The sequence below is a fragment of the Lates calcarifer genome, linkage group LG9 (genome assembly GCF_001640805.2).
Source record: "Lates calcarifer isolate ASB-BC8 linkage group LG9, TLL_Latcal_v3, whole genome shotgun sequence".
Taxonomy (NCBI): Eukaryota; Metazoa; Chordata; class Actinopteri; family Centropomidae; genus Lates; species Lates calcarifer.
The window spans coordinates 8,163,371-8,186,121 of NC_066841.1; the positions used below are offsets into that span (position 1 = coordinate 8,163,371).

The following is a 22,751-nucleotide window of genomic DNA, read 5'->3' on the forward strand; positions in this document are numbered from 1 at the left end:
ATGCAATTAATTTCTCAGTCTGTTTTTCAGTCCGTTTTCCTCACCAATACCAAACACCCCTGTTAATAGACAGTAAAGACCAATTTTCCATCTGTTTTCCCTCCATCTCCTTCTCTCCACCTTCTTTAACCCAATTCTTCCTCTGTTCCTACTATTCCCTTTCCACCTTCTCTCTTCGTTTTTCATCTCTTCCTCATGTTTCTTACCCTTCATTCATACTCTCACTGTTTTCATCTTCTTCCATTTTTGTCCTTTCCTATATTATTCCATTTTTAGTTTTGCTTTCCTTTACCTCATCTATTTCTCTGCTACTTTCTCATCCCTTAGCACTCCCACCTTATTCCCTCTTGTTATCCTCTCACCTGTGCCTTTCTGATTGCTCTCTATCATTCTCTATACCCTTCTCTTTTATCTAAATCCACTCCTGACACACATTTTCTCCCCCCTCTCTTTGCAGGGTGGAGGCGGCGGGCTATCAGCGAGTGCTGCAGGTAGACCTGGAGGTGAACGGGCTGATGGTGACTCAGGGGGGGAGGGAGGTGACGTGGCAGGTGGAATATCCGCTCACCCGCACCCTGACCAGTGAGGTGCAGACCCTCATCCGCCTGGCGCCGCAGGACTTGGGAGGCATCGTGCCACTGGCCATGGTGAGGAGTGGGTGGTTGAGCTGTGGAATTGGAAGCGTGTGTGCATGCGGACATTTGTGCGTCTGGAAGTGTTGTGGTGGCTTGTGGTAGCCCTGTTAAGTCTGTCTTAATGCTTGGTTCTGATGCGCCTGTGGGTGTGTGTTATTTTGAAAATATCAGACAGGTCTGACAAAGCATCCACATTCTTAATATTCTAGATTAACGTACAGAAGAATACATAAACTGTAGCAGCAGTGCATGTATTCACAAACTATAAAAAGGGACCTGATTCGAAAGACACCCAAGTGCAGAACTAATGATAACTTGACCCAATCCATCTAAACTGACCCAGAGAGTCAACGAACACTGAAAAAACCCAAGAGTCACATTACAATACGTCATTTTTCCCGCACTTCACAGTGCACACTCTCCATCTTGTTTTTCTTCCGTGATGACAACGACACACCACATGATCAGAGCAGATAGAGAGTCTGCTCAGACCCACTTGTGTTGAGACCCACAGCCATAAAATGGGACCCCCACTAAGCCGATAAGACTGAACATAATTTGGGTCGTGTCTTGGTCACTAGGAAATGAGTGGAACCGCTAAGACATCAAAGATCACACAGTGCAGCCAGAAAGTGTCTGGTGTTCTGTATTCTTGGTTGAATGTAACATTACTATGGCTTTTGAGTGCAAGAGGATGAGGCTGTTCCACCCTCACTTGGGAACAGTGCAGGACACATTTAGCCCTTTTTATACAAAATACCCCAATTTTAGGACAGTGATCCTGAACATAAAGACAAGGCAGCCAATGGTGTTTTTTTACATCCAGACAGCAGAATGCTCTCAACTGGCTGAGTCAGTCAGCTGACCTAAATGCAAGTGAGCATGTTTTTTCACTTGCTGAAAACAAAACTGATAGCAAAAAAAAAAACACAAAGCCTCACGAGAGAAGATATGAATGTCTTCTGATGTCTAACCATCATAGACTCCAGAACTCACTTTGTAAAACTGCCCCCACCCCACCTCCCAAATAATGGGGAACAATGTATAAAAAAATCCATAAATCCTACACTGTTCAAGTGATGTGGATATAAATACCCTAGGATAAAAGCTGCGAGAGTCATTGTTTCAGTTCAAATCCAGTGTAATGGAGTACAGAGCCAACACAACATAAATGTGTCACTGTCCTCATACCACCTAACTGGAAAAAATGAAGTAAAATGAAGTAAACCTCAGATTTTGACAGAATGAGCTGAACAGCTCAACAAAATAGAAGCTAGGTACCCACCTCATTATATCATATTTGCTAGAATGATTTGTTCTTCCACTTGTTGGAGTGCAAATACTGTATAACGCTTCTGTTATGAGACAATTTTTATTGTGTACATCCAAGGTTTGTTTTTGTCTATGCAGTAAGACAAATTGAGTGTGGCATGGATTGGACTGTGCAAAATACATCAAAGCGTTTAGCCTCTGCGCTAATGGTGATAGAAGACAATATGATTATGATTATTACAATGCAGCGGGTCCTTTAAAAAGTCAGGCCCAAATATTTTTTAACTCAAAGCTCATCCTTTTCAAACCATCCGTAATCTGTCACTTCTAAGTTTTCAGTCAGCCCTCAGCTTGCCGACTGAGAAGTTAATTGAGTTTGGATTTAGACAGTCCAAACATGGATGAATTGGCAAGTGGCTTCAGATAGCTAATTGTATTATAATAATTACTATGTAAACATGATAAATTGTTGTATAATTGTTTTTCCAAAATAAAAGGAAAACCATTCAGTATGCTGCAAAGAGATAAGAATAGTTTTAATTTTCCTCGCTGATAATGGCCACGTAAAAATCAAATGCCTTCAAGCACTTCATAAACTTTTATTATGGCAATTTGGTGAGGCAGCAGTTCAGTGTTGATTTATGGTTTCTGGCTGGTAGAGGAGCCTTGAGACTTTGACTACATTTCTCAACTTTTAATGTCTTTTTAAAAGTGAACAGCTCTCTTTGTCTCTGTGGAAATGACATTTTTATTTCAGAAGTGGACAAACTAAGTGTTGTGGATAAAACAATCACCTAGTCTATCAAATATGTCTTGAGACCAGATTCCTTGACAACAGGAAACAATGTTCTTTGGCCTGACACTAATTTGAACATTGATTTGAACATTTAATCACCAACTTAACTGCTGAAAGTCAGGCCTTTGTTGAGGTGAGTGTCTGAACTTTTAAGTATGCTAAAATTTGCCAAAAAATTTAATACTGAACTTAAAAGAACATAAACCCTGAAAAAAGAAAAGCTACAAAGAAAGTTCCAAAACACACTGCAGACAAACAGATTTGCTTACTCCCACTCAGACAAGCAGCTGTGAAATGGTGCTTATTAACCCCTAATATGAGAGGGGACTGAGTCACCTTTCTAATGGTGAATAAACCTGACCAAATGATAGGGGAAATAAATAGGCCTTTAGACTAGATTTAAAAACACAAATAGGGTGCAGCTCAATAATTACAACAGAGGGTCTGTTCCAAGTCAAGACATCAACTAAGAAAAATGTTTTCCATCTGCAGTTTTTCTATATGACAGCTGAGACACACGAAAAGTTTTGTGCAGGTGTACAAGGTGCAGCACGACATGAAACACATTGAAGTTTTATCTAGAATGAAAAAGGAGCTGCTACAGGATAAGTGTTTTGTGTGCAGGATTCTGCTCTATAAACATGAGCAAGTTAAGAAATCTTAACATATCATGGTACTTTTGGCCAAGCAAAATTTGTAAGGTTACAGTAACTGAAAATTGTAAAAACTAAGGTAAACTCTACCCTTTGTACAAGCTGACAATTAAATAGCATTGTAAAGAATGAGAAATGTCTATTGTTATTGAATCCATTTGTCTGGCGGAAGATAAGAAAGCATTTGCTGTGGTTGGAGATGCTCTCCACATTTTACAGGGTTTCTAACTTGAGTAAATAGCATGTTTCTATTCATGTCACCTGTCAATGACTGTCAGTGACATTTTCACTGCAGCAAACATCAACAGCAAGGTTTTTACAAATGCCACAGTACAGTAAATGTCTGATCATCTTTGTTGTGGTACATTCCTCTGTTCCTCCATGTTTTCATATTCAGTTCATTGACATTTATAGTATATTATTTTATTATTCATAAAGTGCACTGCACCTCTGAAGAGTACACATGCTCTGACAGTGCATAATGCAATTTCAGAGTCAAGCAATAATTTAATGGAAAATAAGTCAGAGTCAACAAATAGTTTAATTAAACTATATTTTAGAAGTTGACATTAATCTTTGCCTTTGCAGCAGAACTTGTAGGTAGACACCAATCATTTCTGGCACTCAGCAGTGCCTGTCTGTGTATGGAATGCCAGACACTGCTGTTCAATGAAACTCTCATCTCTCTGTGATCACTTCTGGCCTACACTGCTACAGAGAAAGACACACATGTGCACACTCTGCCTGCCAAACATGAAATACAGGAACTTGGGTTTTTTTTTCTAAATGGCTATCTTGATTTGACAGCTGCTGTAAAGTGTCTTCAAGGATAACTGACTGAAACTGTGACAAATACTGCATGTTAACCGCACCGATGGAGAAAGGCTGAGGTCAAAAAGATCTTAAAAAGTCTAAAGAAGTACCAAAACCAAATCCGGAAGAAGATAGCTTCAGACAGATAATTTGTTTGGTTTGGACAGTTTTAGAACAACCCGCCAAATAAGTTGTTAGGGTTATCTGGGTGCAGGGTTATCTTAGAACTCACTCATCCACGTTCCTGTAGCGAGTGCAATCACTGCATAAAAGCAAGAAAGCTCAGCAGTGGATATTCAACCTGCAGCCGTGGAGTGAGCTCATAATTTCAGAACAGGTCCTTTTCCAGAATATTAAACCAAGCAATTTGTATTGTAGTCCAATCAACGATTCACAATATTGTGTCTTTCGTGACCAGACAGACTGGATATTTTAAAATGCTGGCTGAGTGCTCAATATGCTGTAGAAAACATTTATCTTAACAAGTAATTTAACATTCAGTTTAAACTTTAATTTTTCTGAAAATGAGAGAAGAATACCAGCATTGGTATAAGATAATTACACTTGTTCTCAAAGCAATTTCCCTTGTTTCAGGAATATTTAATATATCATTATCTTTCAATAGCACAGAGTAAGAGAGGTTGCTGCGCTAGTATCAGGAAATTACACTTTATATTATATTGGAAAATTCTGAAGAACAAGTATTGTTACAAGTATTTGTATTGGAAACAGGCTGAATTTTCACTTGATTTGAAGATTATGTTTTGAGGATTCAATGACAGATTCAATGGTGTCTGCAGATGTTTTGTACTATCTTTTAGAAACTGTTACACCCAGAGGTTCTGTGCCTCCGTTTATAAAAATACTTGGTTTAAATGTTTTAAATCAATTGATTAAATTGCCTGAAAACCCTCCAATGATCTGAAGTGGAAACTGAAGGAGAGAAGAGAGAGAAGAGAAAGTTGAATGAAGAATGTCTTTTCTTGCAGAGGCACTGCCTCCGTTACTTTCTTTTCTGCTTTCTGCACAAGATACTTACCTAGATATTATGAACTCACTGAACTCATGTGGTGACTGCCAGCTCCAGTGTCACAAAGACAGCCCTATACATTGCATGCCTAACATGATATTGCTTATTCGAATTGTAAGGGGAGAAGCAGAGAAAGAAATCTGCCATTCTGAATCATACAAAGTGCAACCTTGAACTAACAAGGTAGACAGGAAGAAAGACAGTGAAAGTGTTTCATTAACAAGCTTGAAAGACAGTACATGCAGAGAACATGCCAACCGAGAGCGTGTTACTTTTACCGCATCCTCGCATGAATTTTTGATCTCTCTCTCGCCGCGCTGTGGCTCTCTGTTCACTCATTAGACAAGACAGCCAGTATGGGCTGCCATAGCTCTTTACAGTATATCCCAAATGCTATCATTAGCATTTTATTCATGGCCTCTGAAACTCACTGCATTTCAAACTCAATGACATTAGCTTTGTGCTCACAGTCCCACAACATTACAATCAGGGCCATTACCAAGAAGCTCAACATTAGCTTTTTTTTTTTTTCTTCTTTTTTGTTTTGTCACGAGTGAGCGCCTTTGTCTAGATTAATTATGGTTTGGCCAAATGTTGCTCTCTCCACACTGACTCCACACCAGCTTTGGACAGATAGTGACAGACTGAGGCAACAAGGACAAACAGAATTAATAAGAAGTTGTGTCCTCTGCAGTCAAGAGAAACAGATAAAAAGAAAGCAGCCCTCATATCTGTAATTTACACGCAGCGCTATCGCAGCATCAAGACCAGTCAGTGGTATTCTAGCAGGCTGCCATCAGTCACACTGTCACACTGTCAGAAACTGTATTTGGAAATGGCCAGGCAGAGCCCTAACAGGCTGTGCAGCGAGGTTATCCACTGGCATGCTAAGTGTCCTCAAGGCAGCATTAGCCATCTGCATGCAGCCATAATGACCCTTATAGCTTAATTAAGTCCTCCTGTGTATATATGGGCCTCTAATTCACTGCTCTATCTTTCGCCTGTGCATTTTGACAACATTAACTCTCCTTTTCTTTCTTATCCCTGGTGGATTCAGACTTATGCACCAGGTTTGTTTCTCAACCCCCTGCCTTGATCATTGTATTCTCCAAGTCTGAGAGCGAGACAGAGAGACAGACAGAGAGAGCAGAAAAATTCTGTTCAACCCAACAACACTTTTTGCTCACAGCCTGACTGATGATGGAGTTGTGAGGTCTCTTTGTTTAGCATAGGCAAATAAAATGTTTTGGTAAGGGCTGATTGAAAAAACTGTATAATGTTAAATAGTTTCTTAATTAGTTCCATAATAACATATATTTGACATTTCTGCACTGCAATGTCTTATTACTTATCAACCAACTTATGCATCCATTGATACTGATATTAGGGCTATAATGAATGATATTTCATTACCGATTAAATGCCGATTATTTTCTTGATTAATCTTATTACTTAAATGCCAAATCCTATATTCTATCTCCTTTTAGCTTTGTTTTTGGTCTCCGTTAACTTCTGAAAGAAATATCTGACTCCTTTGCTGCTAAATGTTCACCAGATAGTTGCTGATTTTGGCTGTGAACCAAAAACAGTCCACTTGTGGGTCGAAAAGCTAACACAGCTGAAAGAAGCTATAAAGCTCCTTAGTGCTGGGAGGAAGTGCAGAGTCAGGTAATAGTTCTTTGTGAGTTTATCACTACAAGTGACTCTTTTCACATTAAATATAATCATTTATTCATTGCTATTTGTAAAAAATATATAGCTTATAACTGCTTTAATGTGTGTCAGAAGCCAGGAAATCTCTGCTCAGGCCCTGCTTTGGTTGGTTGACTATGTCTTATATTATCTAAACATACAATGTTATATGTACATCACAAAGTAAGGAACATGTCAGCAGACAAGTCCAGTGATTGTCTACACAGTTAGAGAAAATGTGTATATATCTGTGAAAAACCACAATCCAATGTATCAGTTGGACTCTAGCCTGCATACATTAGTGGCGAGAAGCTTGCCCCTCCCGCTCACACACTGTGGCCAAGCTTCCTTCGAGCAATTTAGATAACCGCCATTTGCTCCACTGCAGTTGCTCTGTGGCCGGAGTAGGAGTCATGGCATCTCCCGGGCGTGAACATTTGTAAATGTGAGTATGAGGCGGTGTTGCAGAGAAAGAGCAACACTCCCTGGATGAATACCACACGTACTGCATGCGTCCTCTGATTAGCAGACACACACACACACAAATTGCCACCCCTGCCACCTAACATCTCTCTCTCAGGACCCAGGATGCAGCTTCTATGAGTGTCAGTCAGGCTTTACTTTGAAATAAGCCTGCCCATTCTGTAATTTGTTGTTGTGTGTTTGTTTATTTCTCACTGGCTTGCCTTCGCTCACCCTTTCCCCCATTCTGTCAGTCTGGCTTGAGAATATTTACATTGGCCAGCTAGGGCCAGGTTCCAGTACAGTGAAGCTTTTTGGCTTATTCTAATCAAATGGCCTCCAGAATCAGGAGAGGGCTCCTCAGAACACGAGCAGGATTTTATCAGGGATGGCCAGTTTACCTCTCCTGACTTTCACTGCATTTCCTCTCCTCATGTTAAAGAGTGAGAAAGTACGAGGAGCAAAAAACAACAGGGGCTTAATATTTAATCTCACTAAAAGTATTTAGAGCTCACAGTACAGGATAGGAAAATCTAACAGATTGTCAGGCTAATAGGTTATGTAATAAATCAATATCCAATTAATGAGGAGAGTATAAATCACCGCAGGTCCTGATTTAATAATCAATAGTGGTATTTCTTACTCCTGGTCATAGCAGAAAACTGCAATTGTGGCTGCTTTGCCAATTGTGTTAAATCAGTAGAGACACAGGAGTTGATTATTCGGCTTATTTCATCCTCACAAAAAAACTTCAGATGCAACTAACAAGCACTCAAGCACTTTTAAAATTGAGTATGAATGTAGGTGGGACAAAATGATCTTGGTGAAGTAGTCTGTAAATAAGTTATGTCTGTTGGTGAGTCTGATTCATCTTTGCTCACCTCTCAGAGCCTCCTCTCTGAGCTGGTAATTAAAAAAGTTTCAACAGCTACACCTGAAAAGACTGACATCTTTCTCAGTTGGGGGTGGGGGGTGGGGGAGTAAGTAATTTTCCATCTTTGGGCCCCTCTATCACATCCACACGTCATTGTAGTTATCAGCACCTTGTCCTGGCTTTTCTCTGACTTGCACATCGCAGTGCAAAATAACTCGGCTCAGGTGCCTTTTTCCCGAGCCATAACCATAAAAAGATTACATTCTATGAACACCGCTCTCCCCTGCTGTTGTATCACTAGTTCCGAAAAAGTGAGGAAAAAAAAATAAATAAATAAATAAATAAAATCCTTGAAGGTGTTGATTCCCCCTGCCCTTGCTTTCATTTTATCTCTCACTATACTCTGTGAGATGTTCGGATGTTTGCGAGTGGAAGGGTGAGACTGCATAGGTGCTGGAGGGAATAGATTTTTTTTTATTGATAATTGATATGAACTGAATAGCTGAGAGTGCTGCAGGGCAATATAAATCCTTCTCAGTGCTACAGGCCAACACAGCACAGGACTTGTGAGCTTACCGTCAGTCCTGGACAATTTTATGAATAGTTGAGCTGCGGTCCACTGTGGGTCAGATGCATCTGTTCAGTCAATGAATAATAAATTGCTGGCCAGTGTTAAGCAGCATTGAGGGCCCTGATTTAAGCTAAACATATCTCAGATGTCTCCTCCCCTTCCTCCTTTCCCATTGAGTAAGTATATATCATCAGCCATTAGTCTCCCTTACTGTCACTCCTCTAACACACCACATTTCATTTTGCCACAATTAAAGGTGATGGCTGCATGCTAGAGCACATTTGTAGACTATTGTTGACAAAAAGAGGGCGGCATGGTGGTGCAGTGGTTGGCAGTGTAGCACGGGTTTAAATCTACCAGCCGGCTAGGGCCTTCTCGTGTGGCTCTTGTCCAGGTGTAGTTCTGTTGGTTCAGGAAAAAAGCTACATGGCTGCCCTTTATTTGTTGTGTGCAGCTCATGTTCACACTGGATTGTGTTAATTCCCCACTAAAGTAAAAAGAGCTGTAACCTATTAACAAGCCATTTGGACTGACAGGTAGCTCACCGATCAGACAGTTCTGGTGATGTCATTTTGTATCATGACATATACACACACATACACCCACGTGGGGAAATCCAATTCCGCTGATTGACAGCAGGTCATACAGCACTTTACTACACCTCATCCTCTCTGCTGTCAAAAGAGCTCACGAGGAAATGAATGATTATGAGTCAGACTGCAACTGAACCTGATATATCATAAATAGTGGCATACAGACCAATACAAAGGCATTTGTGCTGTAATATAACAGGGGGGATTACTGTGCATTCACTACATTTGACTCACTTTTTATAGGGGAAATTCTAATATACAAATATGTGGGCTCAAGCTCAACACACCTCTGATTTCACTCCCCACACTAAGGATGTATTCAAAGATGACACCCCATTCTTCCCTATGAAAGCTGCTCACTTGGCGCACGATCCCAAAAGCGCTTGCCATGTTTCCATAAGCTTCCTAGCGCTTCCATACTTTTGGGCCCACAGAGCACGTGTGCTAGAGTCCTTCTCTGATTGAACCGACTGAGTGCATGTGCATCCAAGACTTCCACTGACCAAGCCAGCTGACTCGCTGTTGGCTTCTCGCACACATGAATGGGATAAAGTAATTGAGTCATATTACTCTTCGAGAGTTTGATTGGCCATTTGGCCGGTTGCTCTCACATCAATTTGAATGAAAACTGGTAAGGTCAGAAAGCTTAGCTGATCCCATGCTGTTTGCTTATAAGCCCAACATAGCAGGATGCCACAGTCACCTTCCTTCACTCACTTGGAGGGAAATGGATCTCATGCTTGGCCTCTATTTGTTCATTTTTCCTCTTCTTTTAACACAATTCAACCCCATGTTTAACCAGCAAGGCTTTTAGAACAATTTGACTTGAGTAACAATCTTTTGGGTTGAAATTCTGACCCTTGCTCCTCAACTGTCTCCCCATAAGGATGTGTGCTTTCGCCCCTGTTATTAAGCCTCTGCACAAATATGTGTCAAAGCAGGTGTGAAAATAGGATCATCTTTAAGTATGCAGATGACTCTGTTACTCTAGGATAATGACACCAGCCATGGCTCATTCTCCAACGACTTTGTCAGACCCTACCCTCAATTAACCATATCTGAGATGAGACAGAAGACATGATAATTGATTTTCGAAGACATGTCCTCATGCATGAAGTCACATCCATTGAGGGTCAGACAGTGGAACAATCTATGGAACAATCTTACAAATATCTTCGGACAATTATTGACTCAAAACTGAACTTAGCAGCAAATTGTGAAGCTGTGTGCAAGAAGGGGCACCAGTGTTTGTTTCGTTGTCCTATTTCCACACTGACAAAACCATGATGACCTTATTCTATCATGCTTTTATTGGATCGATTTAATCTTTGTGTGTGTCATGATTTGGAGGTCTATCTCTAAAAAACAGAAATTCATTGAATCAAATTGTTAAATGGTCTACCACACTGATTGGTGAGTAACAGCTGAATAAAGCGTCCCAGACAGACAGTTACAGAGGATAACAGGCTCAATGAAGGTTTATAGTCCTAAAGTACAGAACAAAGCAGTATGAAAATAGGTTTTGCAAAATTAAACAGATGCTATAGAAGCAACATTTATTTATGTATTTATTTCAGTTAAGTGATGATTGGAACTTTGAGGACTAGCACTAACACTAAAACTAGCTGACAGCAACACTGAAAAAAAATGATCCTGCCAGATGAGTCACTTGCGATTATTGTTGCCATTTTGTTTGTGTTTTTAAACGGATGAATCGAGGCCAAGGACGCCTTCAACCCACCATGCTTCATCATAATAGTATAAAAGAGTGGATTCAGAATGGGATGGGTAGCTGCCTGGTGGAAGTTTATTTTCAGGCTCACAATGCCACCCCATGCAAATCAAAACGTGCTTTCAAACATCATCCATGGCCACCCAGTCACCAGATCTCAGGATATATATTGCTCAGAGTTGTATACCAACAGCAGATTTTGTCCTTGAGCTACAGACACTCACATACAGTAACTATTCTTTCAGCAGTGTTTTCTGTAGGTTGTCTGCTACCTTACACATCATTCATCCACAACCATATCAGCCCCCACACACTCCACCCTTGTATCCCGGCTGCACAGAAGCGTAATGGCCTTTTATCGATTCTTCTTTCTCTCGCCGTCTTTCTTCTCTTTTCTTGCTCTGCTCTCTGCACTGCAATGAGAGGTTGTTAAGATAAGCTGCTGCGTGAGAAGGTAGCCGTGCCTTTTTTTTTCTTTCTTTTTTTTTTTTTTTGAAGCTTTGAGCAGCAAGGGTGTGTTTGTGTCAGTGTCAAAGTTAATATGTCTGCATGTGTACATATATGTGTGGGGTGGTGTATAGGCAGTGTGTGTGTGTCTGTATTGGATAATAATTCAACTATTTGGAAGCACAAGTGTTTATCTGGTGTGGTGTACAAATTGGTTCCATGAACAAGATATGCATTTCCACCCTTCATCAGCCCAGGAGGGCATTAGGCAACCAGGCGATGCCTTGTGAGAGGTAGGGGGATTTCATGGAAAAAGATACAGCCTTTTGTACCTCATGCGTCACTCCAGCCTTCTCCTTTATTTTCACTTAATTTCAGCCGAGAGATTGTGTGTTTGTGATTGTGCGTATTATATCTGAGCTCACACAATATTCAATGCTTTGTGGCACAAATAATAAATAATAATAAATGTTGTCAGAGCTCATTAAGACCTCTCCTTTCATAATGTAGTTCCAGAGTTAATGGCTCATTAAGTGAAAACAGACACTTCCCATCACACGCAGAAATACAGAACATACACAGAACACCTTTTTTATAGGTGTTTATCTGTGTCACCAGAGACTGTACATTTTGTCTTATAATTATGAGCTAAGGTGTTCATTGTTCACCACAGAATGGGGATGAGAGAATGTAAAGGTCTCAGATGGTGAGTGTTGGCTTTATGGAATGTAATGTGCATAAATATTGTTTGAATATAGTATGTGAGAAATGTGAGTCACTCTCAAATTCAAGTTGAGAGAAGCAGAGACAGTATTTACTTTGCATTTGCCTTGATTTTTTTTTCCATTTTCCCAACATACACATTAACTGAAACACATCAAGCATACACCCACAAGCTCATACAATATTATTAAGAAACCAGAGATGTTGTTAGGGCCTGATGATTTTGCCTCAGCTATGTGCAGAGTAGCACTAAATGGCTCACTTTTGCCAGAGCACAAGTATACCTCATTTCTCCCCTGCCTCCTCCTAACTTTGCAGCATGCCAAACAAATTCACAGATGCTACGAGAGAAATCCGTGATAAACACCGACAGGTATCACCTGTCACAGGATCACCTGCAAGCATTTCACCGAGCTAGTTTAATAAGCAGATGTTCAAGGTGAAATAGCATTTCCCTGGAAACCTTAGTGAAAAGCTAAGATTGGGTGGCATTGTTTATTTTAAAAGAAGCTGAATACATGCCATAATAACAGCCATGGTGGACAGTTAATAACGCTGCCTGTGTTAGAGCATGACTCCCTGGATTCTTTGAGTCTTCTCTCTGAGGTTTTGCTTTGAGTATGTGAGGGAAGGTCCTATTCCATTTCACTCTTTTCATAGTCTTTTCATGATTTAAAAAGGTGGTGGTTAAAAAAGTTTGGTGTATTTAATAAGTAAATGATAGCTCATGGCCCACCTGCCCATATAGTTGAAAAGCTTTAACTTTAACACTATTGCTTTTATTTTATCCGGGGTTTCACAGTAACATCAGCCTGTTGCCATTATTTTGGATGTGGGGTTTTTCTGTGAAGAAAATGAGACAGCAATGCGCTCTGTACTAAAAATTGCCACCTTCAGTAGTGAGGGGTAAAGGGAAAAAAAACGACCCTCTTTTTTCCTGTTCTTCAAACTGAATCTAAGTGTAGACTATCTGAGTGAAATAAATTCCCACATATGTCGAGAGAGAGCTATCAGAAAGAAGAAAAACATGATGTGCAAGGGAGAAAGAAACAAGAGATGAGAATACCTATTATTAATAGGCTTTGAATTCTTCTATCTGCATTTCAGCTTTTAGCGATAGTTCTTATTTCTCTCAAAAGTAATACAAGGGTGAAGAAACAAAGCAAACAGTGGCACCAGTTTTGATGAACAAAGAGCTATCTGGAGACTAGTTTTCCTTTGCCTTTCAAAGGTTTAGGCCTCTTAGTAATATTTTATTGAAACCACGCTGTGATGAACAGGATCAACTGTTATAACAAATCCTCTGTATAACCAAAACCCTGAGAGAGCTCAAGGATTACCAGACATTGTCTTAATTGATCTCATTATCTTCCTTCTCCACTTAAAGACATTCCACTCTCAAATGAATCTTGTGATATCTCTTGAACGCCTGCAATTGGACATAAAGTATTATTGTCAGCGGTTTTTTTTTTTTTTTGGTTTTTTTTTCTTCCCCTTCACTTCAAATGAGTTCTGGGAAATACTTGTAGCTATAGAGAGACTAAAATGACTATAGTGTGATCCTACTTCACTGTTAACTATTCACTCACTCTACAGCACATCAAAGTCTGTTTACAGGTCTTGGTCTGACTTGTGGCTCCAGGCTAATATTAGCTGTTACTAGCATAACACACCTGAAGTCCCCACCAAACTGTTGAAGGTGGGGCTGCATTGTGGGTAACGTAGGAGATTTGTGAGTTGTCATAAGCAACATCTCTCAAAACTGCCACATGAGATTACCTGTTCCACTTAAACTGTGGGAAAGTTGGGGCGCGTACCACATGGGCTTAAGTGCCCTAAGCAGCTGGTCCCCGGATCGACTTCTGGTTCGGCCGGACCCTTACTGCGTGTCATTCCCCTGCTCTCTCTCCCGTTTCCTGTCTCATCTCCACTATCCTGTCTAAATAAAAAGGTGAAAAACCCCCCAAAAACTAAAAGATAAAATAAAAAATAAATAAACTGTGGGAAAGTTTCATTCATAAAAATGTAATACAACAGTAAAAAAAAAAGAATTCACAACAAAACCGAATGTTAACAGTATATATGTCAATGATGTGATCAGAGCAGAGCCACACTGTGACAGAAATAAAGAGGGAATGGATTAAGCTACATGACGTTAGATGCTAAACACGTCTTTGTAAAGCAAAGCAGTCCATGACTAATATGCGAGGCGGTCAAGGGGTCGACAATCACCAAGATATTAGACAAGAGGAAAATTACAGCCTACAGCTAAATATGAAGTGAGAAACTTCCAATAACTATAAGCTTGTGACAGACATTTTTCTAATTCTTCTGCTTAATAAAGTAATACAACAACATATTGACAAATGTAAATAATTATTATTTGTAGCCTTGGCTCTTAGCAGAGTGTCAGATTGAGACATTCTAAAGTAAGTGCACACAAACACAAACACCCATGTGCTTTATGTGATCCAAGCGGCAGTAAATATTACAGCTTATGGCTTCCCATCCTTACGCTGGGGCTGCCTGAACATGTTTCAGAGGGACACATGATGTGATGGGCCTCAGATGGCAAATATAGTCATCAGTTGCAGGGGATGTGAGAGAGAAATAAGATTGGATCCACTTTTCTAGTATCTAGACTAGATATCAGCAGCAAGGCTTCTGACCAATAACAAACATGGAAAGGACTGTGTTTTTACATTGATTACTACACATATATAGTGTAAACATACAGTATTCTTTCTATATTAAACTTCATATACTGGACCAACACTTCTCAGATCTGCAGACAAATGGGGGATCGTTCTGTAACTGTTCAGGTCTAACATTATAAAACAGCCTCCCCCTCAGCTGAGTCAGTGCTACTTTGAAAAACTTTTGAGAGCTTGTGTATAAACATTGGCCTCTTTTTTTCTAATTTGTTGCTCTCCACCCCTGTTTATGTTGTTTTGTTTTATTTGCTAATAGAGTGCACTTTGAGTGATTCATTCAGGTCATTTGCAATGTACCCGCAGCCCATCTGTGTTTCTTTTATTATAGTCCTTTTTTCTTGTTTACGTAAAGCTCTTTGAAGTGCCACCTTAAGTAAATAATTATTTTACCCATGTTTGGAAGAACACATACAAATATAAGTGTCTTAGCACTTTAAATTCATCATTATGCTTAATATCTCTATGTAATATCTCTCTAAGGCATGCCAAGGAAATGAAGAAAATGTTATATAGTTAAATAACGTGAAAATGGGCTGCTCTCTGGGTGAACTGTCAAATAATGTGACAAGCAACAAGGCTTGTGGTGTGCGTACTAATCTGGGGGAATTAAACTCATCCCTAAAAAAAAAAAAAAACATACATGATCATTATGACATAGGTCATATAGTACATAAGGCCGCTAGAAGGTAAAGAGAGTGGCAGCAGCAAATGGAGTTGGCATAAAAGTATCACTAGTGTTATAGCAAGAAGTGTTATGAAAGCTGCTGGCTACACCTGTATGAATATGGTCCGGATATTACTAGTCAGCTGATAGCCAAGCAGCTGATGAATGAGCCACTGATGGGGCCTGAATGAAACAGCTGATGGCAATTAACTCTAACTTACTGGTTGTGTGGTGATGTTCAGGTTTTTTTTAATTAGCATTCAGATAAAGTCAAACATCTAAAAACAATATGCTTTTTTGCTTTCTTTAGATGAAAACATCATTATCAGTTTAATCTGTGTTAAGAACAGGGTTAGCTCTGGGGATGTGTGTACTTTATCACAGAGATAGACAGCAGAGTGAAACAGTTCCATTAAATGCTGTGTACTATCAACTCTCGGCTGTCTAATTTAAATGTTGCAGATACTGAAAATTACTGAGACTGAGACCTTTGGAGCTGTTGCACAGTTTTCCTTTTTGGTGAAGGCTAGCTGTTTGCCCTTGGTTCCAGGAACTGACTGTACTAAGCAAGAATTCCTAAATCCCAAAGAAATCTGAATGTACCAACATGAAATTGATATTAATGTCCTCATCTTAGTCCTACCAAGACAGCAAACAAGCATATTTCCCATCAAGTTGGAGCATTACTTTAATTCTTTTCATTAAAATGAAAATGCTCCTGTCCGTTAGTTCTTAGTAGAAGCATACCAATAAATCATTCAGGGTTTTGGCTTACTGCAGATTTATCAGTACTGGCAAATTCAGTATGATTGCCAATTAACAACAATACAAAAATAAGATATGTTTAAGGTTATTTGGAGATCGTCTTTTTAACATAATTTGTCCATCAGAAACAACAAGTGATTTTGTAAAATGTAAAATGCTCCACTCAGTGTGTGTCTTAGTCAAAATCGTTTAATGATCAAATTTAAGGGATCCTTAACAGAAATGATTGTGTATCTAATGTTGTTATGTTTAAAAAAAAAGAATATTGGCTGAAATATAATTGACCTGAAAATTTCAGAATCAGTTAGGCTCTATTTGTTAGTCCCAACAGTCACGTCATTGTTACATGAATACTGAGCTGTGTTTTTTTTTTTTTTTTGTTTCCCTTTGCAGGACACCGAGATCCTGAACACTGCTGTCCTCACCGGACGTACGGTCGCTGTGCCAGTTAAGGTGGTCACCGTAGGAACAGACGGAGCGGTCTCTGATGTGACAGAGTCAGTCGAGTGCAAGTCAACAGATGAACAGGTTATCAAGGTTAGTGGGGCATATGTTTTGAGCAGCTGCTTTTTATTTTACCTTTTCCAATTTATCTTTGCTGCCTTCTGCTTCATGGTTAGCTTTGTAGTGGTATGTGGGTGGGTGAGCAGAGTGAACAAAGGGTAGTTGTGATGTAGAAGTGGTTTGTGCATATTAGTCTAGGATGCAGGACCTGAATTTCCTCCAGCACAATTGGCTTTTTTTGAGTAAATAGTATGCCATAAATTGAAAGGTTTTCTTCAGGTCACAGATCAATACTTCAGAAACTCTTAAAAAAAATCAGCAACAATTAGTAGTCATCTGGGGAAATGCTGTCTTCACTAAACATACAGCTGGAAGAGAATATTTTCCCCTGCTTTTGTGCTTTAAACTGTTTAGGTGGTTGTACTCTTGTGGCCTATTATCCAGACCTTTATATGCACTTTTGCACATGAAAATACATTAATAGAAACAGCTTTCTTGTTACACTGACTAAAAGTCATGATTTTCAGTGACTAGGTGCATGTTAATTTTTGCACATTTGTAAACTCTTTTACTTATCACTTCTTATTCCCTTAATGTGTGTTAATGAGTCAAGTTTTTCTGATTCTAATTTTGATTAAATAACAGCTGATTTGGCAAGCCCGCTGGACAGTGAGTGCCAGTTTTGTCAAAGAAAGAAAGAAAAATCTCAGGGCGTCTCAGGTGAACATATTACAACCTAGATAAATTGTGATTTTAATTTACTGTGTGAATGACTGAAAATATGAGCTGAATTTCCAGAGAGAGGGAGCAGAATATAAAGAAAATGTTAGGACAGTAGCTGAAAAAGAAAAACTCGTCTAGTCTGTGCTTGTTTTTTTAATCATCTTATAACCTGACATCAGTATTTCTTCATCTGATATTAGGAGCCAAAATTCAAGAAGACAGCAGCTCAGAAGAGTTGCTGTTCATTCTTACTTCTTGGTGTAGAAGTAAGGGTGTAGAAAACTGGTGCACACCTACAGATTCATTTTTAAATAATGGCACTGCATTGCATATACTACACAGTATGTTATGAAGAATGTAGTATGAAATACAGAATTTCTTTCATTAAAGATGTTGTCGTTTCGCTGTATCCACTGTATGACTGTAACAAGAAGAGTTTTCTCTTCAGCCGCTGTGTGCGAGTTCATTACCACTTGCCAATATCAGAACTTTGACAAACCATAAAGCTGACAAAAAATGCTGACCATTATTGATTTCCTATCTCAAGCAGGTTTCAAATCTCTGTAAGTTGATTCTCATTGGCTTTCAGGAAGCTTAGGTAATTAATCCAAAATCTTAGTGAATGGTTTGGGGGGTAAAAAGCAAAACATAAAAGTATAATCCAGTAAGTAAAGATGGTATGTGATACTGAAGACCAAGCTTTTTACCGTGGAAACATTAGATTTAATATCTGTCCTTCAACATGTCCCCATCGTATTATGCAAAAGGAGAGGCAAGAAAAAAAATGTGAGAGAAATGAGAAAAAAATTAATTGTTTGTTCTTAACTGTGAGTATGAGAAGAAAAAGAACAGTGTTGCAAGTGTGCCTGTGTTATATTCAGGAGCTGGTTTTGTGGGTTTCTGTGTACCATACATGCACATCAGAGAGAAGAGGCAGATCTCTCCAAGGGTTTAATTATCCACTGAAGTAGTAACCACACATTGTGACGCTGACCTCGGTAGCATACTCCCCTGCCCACCCGTCTGGTTTGGGAACAGTAAGCGGTACCCCTCCTCTCTCCACCCTATTTTCAAAGGAAACTCAAAATAAAACATTGTTTGATTGGGACGATATCTCCATCTCTTCTCATTATTTCACTGAAACTTTGAGGGTTAAATCCTTCTTTTGCACTACTGTATCCTTGCTCCATGCCAGACTGTATACCGACAATCCATTATCAAAACTTACTAGAAGTCTTTATGATTGCAGAGCTCAAACAATTGGCTGACTAATTAGCCAATCAAGCAATTTTGATCATGGCTTAATCATTCAAGTCAGTTCAGTAAAAATTCCAACCATTCACTTGTTCCAGCTTCTCGAATGAGAATATTTGAATATTTTAAAGACATCCTTGTCTCTATTCTCTGCTTCCTGACAAATTAACACCAAACAAATAAATTGATGAACTGAGAAAACAATCTGGTTACAGGTCTCTCTAAAGCAATAATGTATCTCAGACTTCCTGGTTAAATAAAGGTTTCCAAGAGCAATCAAGAGCTATGCTATTGGAAGATCAAACACTCAAAATGTGGTGCAAATTAACTGAAATGACGAAGACTTTGATCATATCCGTTAATGAAAAGGCTGATACTTGGCCACCATCCTTAAACACAGAGACAACAATTGCAAATGCTTTACATCTGTAATATTAGTCAGATCCAATCAAAACAGACTGCCCAGTTTGTTGTAACATGTCCACCACACACACCTGTGTTTTCCTCTGATCCATGCTAATAAGCTTGGTTAAAGCAGCCACTGTTAGTATTCTAACTTTAAATGCAAGTCACCTACTCTACCTGATGTCAGGGTCATAAGCAATATGGTACCCCAAGAAGTGGGGGCAGGAATTAGCACAACTCAGACGACCCTTGCTGCTTTTGTCTGCCTTCCAACTCACATCTATGTTTTATGTCTGAGCAAAACAAATATTAAAATAAAAAAGAACAGAGTGGACAGCGGGGGAATGTTATTATATCTATTAAATCTGAAAACTACATTGAAAGCTAGGGATTACAATTATCTTTATTTCTAAGAGACACATTGATTTTTGTACAAATTGAGAGAAATAGTAACATGAAGCTCAATAAACAGAATCAAAACAGGCAAGTGTTTTGATCCCCTGTTTTAAAATGAGTTGTACTTGATGTTATTCCTCTCATCTCCATGATGTAGACCCCCTAGGGTGTATTCCAATAAACCATTGAGCCAAATGTAGAATGATAGAAATTGCACATACTTGTTGCTGTAAGTAAGAATAATGTAAGAAAAAATATCACTTATGCTCACCGCCCTGAATTTCAGCTGGATATTAAAATAAATATTTTTAAGTGAAACAAAAAATAACCTAAACCTAAATAACCTTTAGAAAATGGCCCAGTACAATGTGAGTGCCAAACACTACAATCTCTCTGGAGTTGGGCATTCAATCAGTTTTAGTCAGCTATCATTTCAATCATAAACTCATCCATGTGTGCCACAATTGGATTCTGTGGTGTCCCTATCTGTGTTTGTGCATGTCACTTTGGATAAATTCCAAGCGTGCATGATTAGCAACACAATGGATTGTTTCCATGGTGAAGTGACATTGATTTGTGTGCGGTTTCATGACAAATTCATGGTGATAACGGAAGCTGCAGAGATCAGTCAAGTGCTAAATTTTTCATGCAGCGCAGAGGATGTCACCTTCCAGAGATCTCAGTTAAATCTTTATGGTTATCATCTCCAATACCTTTCATAAGGAAAGATAAAGATGGCTCTGGAGTGTAGAAACAAAGTGGAACAAAACTACAGATTGAAAGGTGGAGATGGTTTGAAATAAATTGACTTCAGCATTGGGGTGAGAGAGAGGAGGAGGAGGGAGAATGATCGCAGCAAAAAGGGTCAAAAATAGAGGTGAGGCTTAAGAGACTCAATGAGGAGTGAAGTGGATTCTTTCAGCTCACTTTCTGGATGGTTGCCTTTAGAAACCCTGCACATTAGTGCATGTCGTGTATGTGAGTGTGTTCATTTTTCAGCGTGCACACACACCTAACAAATAGACTCATTTACATACTGTGCATAATCCATTATCATCAACTCACACCACACACGTTAACTGTTCAGCATCAACGAGGGGCAGACAACTCTAATTCTGCAAATGAAGCAACAATCTGTTCTTATAATTGAATAAGTTCACATGAACACCTAGCAGCGCAGTGCTCCTCTGTCCACTGACTGTCAATATTCTGTAAGTAGACTACTAAGTTACATAAGTGAAGTCACAGTTTGGATTTCCCTAAAGGCACTCCACTCTAGACTTAAAAATAGATCGCTCTCCAGTTAGGCAGCTTCACACTTTTGAAAACTTAATAACTGCAAGGAATTTTTGGCTCAGAGAAGCTATTATAAGCACTGAAAGTATTCTGGCATGAGTATTATTTTATTTCTCTCCCTTCTAGTGCGTGGTCAGTTTTATATGAAGACATGTTACATCTAGGGCTGCAACTGACAATTATTTTCATTGCTCATTATCTTGTTGATTTTTTTTTATTTATTATTAATGATTTGCTTTGTCTAAAAAGTGCTAGAAAATAGAAAAAAATACTTCTCAAATCTCAAAGCTCAAGATGATGTCTTGTTTTGTCAGATGATTCATCCAAAACTCAAAGATGCTTAATTTTCAGTGATATAAAACAGAGAAAAGCAACAAGTCCTCACATTTTGAGAAGCAGAAATATGTGATTTTTTTCTTTACAAGACTTATAATTTCATTTCAGTGATAACCTAATTATCAAAATGATGATCATGATTTATTCTTTGATAGTAAACTAATTGACTATTCAGCTGATTTCCATCGTGACCTTGTGCACACTTTCATATTAGCAGTTTTTAACCAAGCAAACCTTAATTTGATGATGTTCATAGCAACCACATATTCATTAAAAGCCACCATAGGACTCCCATATTCACTTGTGACTGTTGAGCCAATCAAACTGAACCTTAATTTAATTTATGACACTGATCATCTGAGGGAAAATCCAGTGAAAGTATTAAACTTTCATCCTCTTTGCTGAGCTGACCCTGTTCTCATTATGGGAAGACGTTAAAACATAGGAGGTACAGTAATACTGTAGTAGATTGAGGTGAGGATGAAAGAGTGGCAGAGAGAAAGAGAAAGTGGAAGAAACGAAAAGGGAGGAGGAGGAGGAAAGAACTGACAGACACCAAGCTGTCAGTTTTGTCTCAGAGAGCGAGGAGGGCTGGTCTGACATCATTCGAGAGTAAAGCTGCCAAGCTTTACGCAAAGAAGTGGAGACAGATGACAGTCTTCTTGTGACTGGTTTGTTATAAAGAAGCAATTGTCAGTACTGATGACATGTGGTGAAATTATCAGTTGTGCCAGTCAAGCTTATGATGGTATTTGAGATTGAAATGAATTGAAATGCGAGTGATTACAAACAAAATTGGATGACAGATTGTTAAATAGATGTATTCGTCATGAGGGAAAAAAACGTTTGATGAGGAGACTCCGGTGCTTTGAAGATAATGACAGACACTTCTGATGTCCCTGCTATATCATTTCTGTGTGTTGGAGATGCATCTGAGAAACCTTGGCAACTGATTGGGGTTGTACCTTATCCAGCCAATCGTAATTCAGTTTGAGCATTGAGTGTTTTGTTCCCTATTTGGACGAAGCAGGTTTGTGTCTTTTCCCGGCTCCATCTGTTAAGTTGGACTAAAGTCACGTCACTTGGACACATATCATCCCGCATGCGCTCGCATTAAAGATGCATCTGCATAAACACACACATAAAGCAACTGAGCAGACCTGAGACTTGAGGTTTCATTGAAGCAATGCCAGATCTTTCCACCCTCCCCGCATCTCAGAGGAAGCTGCTGACTGAGAAACTTCAGCTGGACAAAGGAAGAGAGGATAATCTTCCCCAAAGCAGTTAAAATGACAAAAATTTACTTCTACAACCATGATACATTTTCAAAACATTACATTTATTGGACTTCTCAAGCAGAATTTGAAAACTTTCTCATCTTTAGTCCAAGTATTCAGTTTG

The 22,751-nt window shown here is 39.1% G+C and overlaps 1 protein-coding gene across 1 annotated transcript in view; it reads left to right on the plus strand.

Annotated features, from left to right (window-relative positions):
* Positions 1–22,751, plus strand: part of LOC108879298 (transmembrane protein 132C) — a 57,273-nt gene that overhangs the window by 22,183 nt on the left and 12,339 nt on the right. The window contains exons 2-3 of the mRNA XM_018670537.2: positions 458–647; positions 16,830–16,973. Coding sequence (XP_018526053.2) covers positions 516–647; positions 16,830–16,973 — 276 coding nt within the window. The 5' untranslated portion in view covers positions 458–515. The remainder of the gene's footprint in view (positions 1–457; positions 648–16,829; positions 16,974–22,751) is intronic.